The sequence below is a fragment of the Pseudoliparis swirei genome, chromosome 24 (genome assembly GCF_029220125.1).
Source record: "Pseudoliparis swirei isolate HS2019 ecotype Mariana Trench chromosome 24, NWPU_hadal_v1, whole genome shotgun sequence".
In the NCBI taxonomy this organism is placed as follows: domain Eukaryota; kingdom Metazoa; phylum Chordata; class Actinopteri; order Perciformes; family Liparidae; genus Pseudoliparis; species Pseudoliparis swirei.
Window position 1 is genome coordinate 16104344 of NC_079411.1, and position 8973 is coordinate 16113316.

At 47.3% G+C, this 8973-nt stretch overlaps 1 protein-coding gene across 1 annotated transcript; it reads right to left on the reverse strand.

Annotated features, from left to right (window-relative positions):
- Window positions 1-703: 703 nt before the first annotated feature.
- Window positions 704-7623, reverse strand: melk (maternal embryonic leucine zipper kinase). Its single transcript, XM_056409507.1, has 18 exons — window positions 7539-7623; window positions 7137-7247; window positions 6956-7041; window positions 6540-6656; window positions 6293-6436; window positions 6133-6201; window positions 5883-5975; window positions 5574-5672; window positions 5235-5303; window positions 4914-5012; window positions 4462-4548; window positions 4177-4308; window positions 3906-4064; window positions 3459-3771; window positions 2148-2244; window positions 1638-1794; window positions 1439-1542; window positions 704-1355 (listed from the first exon to the last, which is right to left on the reverse strand). Exons 2-18 carry the CDS (start codon window positions 7213-7215, stop codon window positions 1178-1180), a joined length of 2082 nt encoding a protein of 693 aa, XP_056265482.1. The 5' UTR covers window positions 7216-7247; window positions 7539-7623; the 3' UTR covers window positions 704-1177.
- Between the last annotated feature and the right edge of the window lie 1350 nt (window positions 7624-8973).

Genomic DNA, 8973 nt, shown 5'->3' on the forward strand with positions numbered 1-8973 from the left:
CACACACACACCTCCAACCTCAACCCAGCAGGAGTCATCAGCCACTGGAACAATATGGAGGAGGGGCTCCATAAATTAACACAGCCCCCCAATCATCCTCTCACACCATTAAGGTTAAACCCGCCTTATCACCACCTCCACCCATCGTTACCCTCCCTCTCCCCTGCTGCGGCGCCAAGGAGAACCTGCCACCAATGGACATCAATAAGGGTGTGTGTATATGTGTGTGTGTGTGTGTGTGGGGGGGGGGGGCGTTTGTGCCATTAACATGATCATCCACCATTTTCAGCATTGGGCCTAAATCATCGCCTTCCTCTGTGGTTATGACTGACCCGAGGTCTTAACTTTCTCAAGGATAAAATACACCAGATGTGGCAATATTGTAGGTATGTGCATTTCTTTTGAATAACATTGTTTCAGTCATCTAAAACGTGTATTCGACGTGTGTGCGCTTTCAAACCCGAAGTATCCAACGTGACACGTGACAATTCTCACCACTTATTTGACTAAATATGAACCGAGAGATGCCGTCACTCAGCATCAGTGTTTGTACCAGAGTGACGACGAACAGAAGGACGATGACAAGAGTGTAAAACACGCCACTGCTCCATCTCACCGCTGAGTGAATGGAAAATAAATACATTATAAAACATTCAACGTCATGGAAGTAGATTGTCCATCTCCATAGAAAACAACCTTGTTATTACGTTCATCCAAAATCATTTATTTTGCAACTTTTATGTGCACAGAAATGGGACAGACACAAAAAAACTAGACGATCATCACTGAGAAGTAAAAGCAGACGCTTCGTGCAACGCAGTGTAAAAGCAAACGCCACGATGGAAGACTTGAACACGTGTAAATTAATGACAGTAAATTACATCTACAGAGGGAGAACAATAACACAAGACATAAATATGGTACTAAGCAGCCAGAAGGTTTACTGTAAAATAACATTCTTCAGCTTAATAATTACAAAGTAAAAGAGCAATGCTCGACATAAAACAAGATAAGCTGTACAGGATCCTGTCTGCAACGCTCGCATGTTTAATGTAACGCCATCCCGTGTGAATCTGTGCGCCCAACGGTCATCAGCCATCACTTCCTCTCGCACACAAAAGGGCCAGCGTCCATCGGCTTGGAAAAGAAAGTGCCGTTGTCAGGAGAGTGTAAAGATCTAGATGCTGGTCGAGGCGAGGATGTCCTCCACCAGGTGCTTGTAGACCCAGGCGTCTCCCTTCAGCCTCTGGCGCCGGATCCCGACGACCTCCGGCCTCTGCAGCATGCACACCTCCAGCTCAAATGCCATGGTGACCTTCCCAAAGTCGCCCCAGGTCTGACACTTTAGGGTGTACCTGAAAGAAAGGCGGCGCAGGAGCATTTAGGGTGCGATCAAACGCTGGGCCGTCCACACCAGGCAAAAAGGGGGTGTTCTCACCCCTTCTGTGTGAAGTCAATGTTTTTCTCCGACAGGATGGAGAGGATCTGGTTGAGGATCTGGTCTGGATTGGTCTGAGTGGTCAGAGTAACGTTGTACTGCGCCTAGCGGGGAAAAGACCAGACAAAGAAGAGTGACGCGTGTAACACTCGAGGGGCAGAGCGGCCGCCGAGTGTGTGGCTTCCGGCGCGCTCCGTACCTTGATCTTGCGCGGGCCGTCGCGCAGGGCTCGCCTCTTGCTGGGGGTGAGCATGGTGATCATCTTGTCCAGGCCTCTCTCCAGAGAACCGAACACCTTTCCCCCCCTCTTCTTCGTCCCGCTGTCGTCTGTGACCGCCATGTCCAACGACCTCGACCTGGGCGGGGCAAACCGGGTCAGAAGATGACGCAATCGAGGTTGCAAGTGGTGAGCAAGAGGCTCCGCTCCTGGTGCTCACCTCGGAAAATGTGTCAACTCGGAACACACAATCACGTGACTGTCGCTGATAAAAGCACTATTTACATATCACGGAATTACCCCCCCGTCTTTGTTGATTATACACAGCGTATTGATCCTATTACTGTTTATACGCCGACGTGCATGCTGGGAGCTCACACACCCTCTGTGGAGGCAAACAAAGCTGCACTTATGAGCTTTATCCTCCTGCTTGCCCCATCATCGTCCATATTCATCACACACACACACACACACGCACACGTCTCCACTCACCTTCGATCAGGACTGAAAGCCAGTATTTCAACGTTTGCAAGCTCCTTGAACTCCACTACTCTCTTCTTACTGTGCTCTTTGGAGGCACTGCCTCCACCTGCAACAAACACAGGAAGAGACCCCGTGGTTTAATAAAAGGTGAGTCTAGACACGTTAACCTCTTTGCAGACCCTCGTAACAGACTCGCTATGCAAGACATTTGATGGAGTCACCTGGGAAGTAGAGTTGGATGATTTTTATTGGTTTAAAATAATGTCTTATAGACCATATGATTAATTTAGAAAATAATTTGCATATATAGTCATTAAAAACAATTGTTAGTTGCAGCCCTACAAATGTCGTTTTTGAGCACATGTGAAGAATAGTGCACAAGACAATTCCTTTTTTTTATTATGGATTGGTGCAACCTTTGGATGAAGAAGAAAAAATTTGGATTTTTATATTTTACTTGTCCCTCAGCATCTTATAGCTTCAATTAACGTAGAAAAGCAGATCCAACAAATATCCGACGCTGTACGTACAATTTGAAACTACATAAAATTATTTTCAACCTCAAAGTGTCTTGAAAAAAAAGTGATCGGTCCTGATGCATGGAGCTGGCTGGCTTTGTCATCGGGGTTGTTGAACACAAAGACGAGAGGCCTAGCGCGTGTGTGTGCGCGTGTGTGTGGACACGTTTGTGAGAGGCAGCATGTCTGCACTGCAGCGTAGAGAGCAGGACCGAGCCAGATTCCAAAGGTTTACACACCCAACAGGTCAACTGCAGGCGGCGCGTTTTAGGAGGAAACTAATGAGGGCGGACGTCTGAGCAGAATACACTCTGACAAATAATTAGGACTTTAATGATCCTCCGTTCATATTAGTGTCCGTTATTTGGCGATAAGCGGAACAGAATTAGCTCCTCGGTGATAACTTCACCTTCGAGTCGACAGAGATAAGTGTGCATCTGTCCGTTTTCAGTGGTTTCAGTAATGACGGCTGAATCACTGGAAATTATGAGAGGCTTTGGTGGAGAAACCGGCCCCGTATACGAGTTTATTACCAGAAGACAATTTACTTGCAAATGTGTGGCATGTGGACGTGGCACTTATGATTACGAGGGCCACGGCGTGGAAAGGCTGAGCGAGGGGGCGAATACATTTGAAGAGAGGGACAGTTGGCTAATGGAAATAATCAAATGGAGATTGTGCTTCAAGCGCTTGTTTGGAACACAAAAAACAATTATAGTAAACAAATAAACCGCATGATGAACTGGAGCTCCGTGTTGTCTGAACTGCATTACTGCCATGGGTTGAGTGGACGCCCCTTTACCTTTGGGTGTGACCGCGGCGGTTTTGGTGGCACTGGTGTGAGCATTTTGGTTGGGCGTGGTCAACACGTTCTTGTGCATCCGCCCGGTCTTCTTACTGGACACTGGAGTGCGAGGAGGAGGCAATGCGAATATCTCGCCATCTTTCGCCCGGCTGGTGGCAACATTGTCCTTGTTTTGCTTGTTCTCCTTGTTTTCGCCAGCTTGCTCTTGCTCCCTGTACCTCCTCTCCTGGTGGTGCTGTGCTGTGGTGCGGCCCCTCTCTGGGGTGGGGCTATCGGCGCACCTTCTCTCCACTGATGGAGATGTTGGTCTCTTTTGGAAACACGGAGGAGAGAGAGAGCGAGAGCGAAACGTGGTGAGAAGATTTGTTTTCTTTTTCTCTGCGGCAGAGTCTCTCTGCGCTTCATAATCACGGTCGGCACGAGTGCGCTCCGGTTCTCACATACCACGTCTTTGTGGTTCGCCGCTCCATCCGGCTGACCTCGGACCCCCTTGGGTGTGCAGCGTGTGACCCACGGGCAATCATCGATGAACTCCGATCCGAAGTCCAGAGAACCCACAATCACGGCGTCCTCGTCCTCGCTGAAGTGAAGGGCTTCCCTCGTCTGGAGGCGAGAGAGAAAATAAGAAACGTAAAACACTTGGTGCTGGGAAACCGTGAGTACCCTCGGTGTACAGGACCCCAGAAAAAGTACAAAGCATTTTGGGAGTCGTGACCTGCAGTCCCCGGTGCAGTGGAGAGCAGGAGTCCTCGCATGCGGTCGGCTTGGGGCGCAGGCGAACAGGTTTGCCCCTCTGCTTCTTCAACAGCAGCAGCAGGTAGGTGGCAGTGGTCTGGTCATACTGCCACTGTGGGGGGGCATGTGTGTTAAGACTGCGAAACACTGTAAAATACCAACGTCTGCGAGGGGTGCGGATGTGATTGACACGTGCATCATAGTTTGCGTCACAACAAAGAAAATCAACAGATGACGACGTGACCGGCACAATAAACACACAAACCTCCTCGACCAACGCCGCGGCGCTCCCCCTCGATCGCTTCAAGTTGACGGCCATTTCCGTGATGCAGTCCTCGTCGATGTGGCCGAGCTAGAGACCAGGTACACAGGTCACACAAAATCCAAGACAGATTTGATCCCCGTCCTCCATACACACGCACATTTCTTATTTGGATGCACTAAAACAGCAATACTCAGACAATAATAATTTGAACAATTATGGAATTGTTTCTGCGAAATGGCAGGACTGAAGAAACTTGGAACAATAACTAGGTCCAAAAGAAAAACTAGGCAGCATCCTGCCCTAAAAATGCTTGAACACTCCTGTGGTGTCTGCAGTCGTGCAATTCCATTTGTATGTTTATGCCTGCATCTATAAAGCAGTGGGTTTCCTCTGTGTATGCGTGTCTCTGTGTGTGTGTGTGTGTGTGTGTGTGTGTGTGTGTGTGTGTGTACCGGCTGCCTGCTACGCCACTCCACGGGGCTGTTGTAGTCTTTTATCACCCATGGATGGTCAAGCAGCTGTCGAACACTAAGACGCCGCTTGGGCTCCACCTACAGGACAAACATGGAAACTACAACTCAATACACAGGAGACCACAAAGGGCTGCAGTGCATTTAAAATGTTGCACATGTTGAACAAATTGTATTCCAATCATGTAAATTCTAAATAGCTTCTTCTCTTTTATTGTGGCACGTTGATTTTTTCGATGGGAAATTTCTGTGAAATAACAAAAAGAAGGAAAAAAAAGAGGGGAGATGGGGTTGTTTGTGTACCTGGATCATCTGGTTGAGGAGGAGAACACTACCCGGGGACAGCCACTGAGGGTTATCATATTTACCCCTCTGAAGAGGCACAAAGAACACATTACAGTACATGAATAAACTTAAGAGAAGCAAACATAAATGTTTTCTGCTATCGGGAATTGATTAATATCCCATAAACCACAGGGGCACACAATAATTGCAGGAAATGGACACACAAGTATCAGAGCAACACCAGGATCCAATATTTTTCACCGGTCAAATAATAAAATAAAATACTTGTTTGTTGAAAGTGCAGCATTTCAAACGATCCGAAACAATTAACAGCTGGGAAGGTGTCGGCGCTCTTACTGTAATCTTCCTGTAGAGGACCATGCAGTTGTCGTCATCAAAGGGTAGGTGCCCACAGAGAAGAGCGAACAGCAGCACCCCCATACTCCAGACGTCGGCCTGGGGGTTACACAGCATGCAGCAAAGGTTCAGCTTTACAGTTTGGATTTCACAGTTCAGTTGCACCGAGTCACGCACCAGCGAATATGATCAGCACTCCATGAAAAACAGGGCAGAATTGGAAGTGGAACAGGCAGGTAATCATGACCTTTTATTTTGGAAATACAAATGCGGGGCTCTAAAAGTTAAACGGTAACATGTATGTCTCACCTCTGAGCCAATATAGGCTTTTCCCTGGATGAGTTCAGGTGCAGCGTACGCGGGGCTTCCACAACACGTCATCAGCTCATAACCCAAACCACCCTAGGACACAGAACCACAGACACATTGTGGGAGGAGCACCCAAAGAGATTTGCCACCATGTTTATGTTTTTCTTCTTCTTCACCTTCTCTTTACTTGATCAAACAGCTCTGATGCTTTTAAACAAACACAATGAGATGGGGCAAGTTGTTGATTTACCTTGGGTTTGGCACACAATCCAAAGTCTATAAGCTTCAAGTTGTAGTCTTCGTCAATCAGCAGGTTTTCCTACAGTTCAAGACGAGTGGGGCATCGGCCGTTAAGATCAGAATGCGGTCACAGATCCTCTCAGTCAGACGCAATCAGTTGCTGCCTTTACCGGTTTGAGATCCCTGTGTGCGTATCCCTGGCTGTGGACGTAGGCCAACGCGGACACTATCTGTCTGAAGAAAACCCTGGTCTCCTCCTCTGACAGACGGTCTTTTGCTATGATGTAGTCGAACAACTCCCCACCTTGACAGTACTGAGATTTTAAAGGAAAAGCGACAGAGGGGGAGAAAGATGCAAAATTACCAAACACATTTACATTCTCACACACACACACACTCTAGAGATCGCGTGCTCACCTCCAGCACCATGAAGATCTGGGTGGAGGTCTCAATGACATGGTACAGACGACAGACGTGCTGATGACTCAGGTTCTTCATGGCCTCAATCTCCACCTTCACACGAGGCAGGTCAACCTGAGGGGGACAGACCGTTTGTTGTTTTGTTATTTCTCCTAATGTATAATTTAATGTCTTATTTTTTTACGATAGAATAACAGCTTTTTGCACCGATCATTGCTTTAAAATCGGCAAACTTGCTAAAGTTTAGGATTTGTAGTTTTTCCTTGAGTCATATCAGTGAAACCTTCCAATCATCACGTTGGGGTGTGGTAACTTCTTCTCGTTATTGTTTTGTCTCAGGTTTCCTAGTTTAATGCAAACATCTAAACGGATTTACCACAAACCCGAGTGTGCAACGGGATTCTTTGACTCACCCCGAGATCCTTCTTGTTCATGATTTTAATGGCAACCTTCTCTCCAGTCAGGATGTGTCGACCCATCTTGACTTTGGCAAAGCCTCCTAAACACACCCACACACACACACACACACATCAGAGAGGGTACGACACCGACAGAGCCGCCTCACGCACCGACACACATCACCGTCATCATTACCTGAGCCGATGGTCTCATAAACCTCATAGTATTTGTGGAGCTCCTCGGCTCCGCGGTGCTCCGTTCTCTCCACAGGCATGGTGCCCCGCTTCCGCCCCGCGATAAACCTCCCTGCAGTGGGAGAGACAACACGGTTCACAGAAGCCGCGTTAGCACTCGATTCGCGTAGAAACACTCGGCTTAAATTCAAACACCACATTATCTTTCGGCTGAATATAAAAGTGTCGCAGGCAGCGAACACCCAGCAAGCTAAATAGACGCTAAAGAGAATTGCGACGTTCTAGTTCAAGCAAGAATCTAACAAGCTGACACAAATCGTTCATTCCACCAAAAGTAATAACAGTAACGTGGTAAAACACACGTCACTGCTAGCGAACTCAATGCTTGACATGGTAAATGTACCTGAATGTGTGTGAAAACGGGTGAGAAAGGAAGGTTAAAAATCAGTTAGCAGCCACACGTCATGTAGAAAAGCGATGTGGCAGAGATGTTTTGTTCCAGACGTTTGAATTTCGCACGTATACTGACACCATTTCCTGCTTCCGGTTTGTCCGCGGCTTCGTGCCCCCTTGTGGCAAATAACAGTACTGCGGCCATGAAAAACCCCTCTCAACTTCATGGTGCTTTCAGAGACTGTAGGTTATCGTGCTGTTGAATGGTACTGCATCATACGGTTACACACTTTTGTTTGTCTATTCTCCCCCCCCCCTCCTCCCCCTCCCCCCGCCGCGCCCCTCCTCCTCCTCCACTTAGTGCTCGCGCAGTGCTCCTCGTGCCACCAAACGGGTGCACCTCCTTCTCCTCTGACCCGCAGCATCAGACCAACAGGTCATGACGGTGTTTGTCCCCTGACGTTATTTTGTGATAAATCAACCACGTCATTAGCGCTGCTGAAAACATGACATCACAGCTGGCTAGACGTTTCCTAAAAAAATAAACAAACAAAAACTCACAAAATCCTGATTTCAAAGCCTTGTCCAGCTGTATACTGACTTACTTATGTTGAGAGAATAGAGAGAGAAGAAGAAAGAGAAAGGGAGAGAGAGAGAGAGAGAGAGAGAGAGAGAGGGAGAGAGAGAAGAAAGAGAGAGGGAGAGAGAGAGAGGGAGAGAGAGGGAGAGAGAAGATAGATAGATAGATAGATAGATATATACTTTATTAATCCCCAAGGGGAAATTTGTCGTGACAGTAGCAGCAACACACAAGAATAAAAACAAAACACAAAATATAAGAAACAGGGATGAAAGATATAGAAGTATACAAGTAAAATAAAAGTAAAATACAAAACAAAATATATATGTAAATATACAACACACATGCATGCACAACACACAACAACACTAACAAATCAAATCAAATACAAAAAATATTAAATATAGACAGAGTGCAAAAAGCAAAGTGTGTGTATGAGTGCAGAGCAAATGAAATGAAATGTGTGTGTATGTGTGTAGTGCAAACAAATGAGATGTGTGAAGTGCAGATCAACATAGTGTAAGTATTCAGTTATTGTTGTAGTTATTGCACTATGGTCTGGCAAGAGGTGATCTGTTGTAGAGCCTCATAGCCGTCGGCAGGAATGTTCTCCTGTATCTGTCCTTGTGGCAGCGGAGCATGAGGAGACGTTTTGTCCCTGTAGGAGGTGGTGGAGAGGGTGGTCCGGGTTGTCCAATATGGACACAAGTTTCTTCAACGTCCTCCTCTCCACCACCTGTTCCAGGTGCTCCAGCTGGCAGCCGATGATGGAGCCAGCCTTCCTAACCAGTTTGTTGAGACGGCTGGTGTCACCGGCTCCGATGCTGCTCCCCCAGCAGACAATGGCAAAGTGCAGCACACTGGC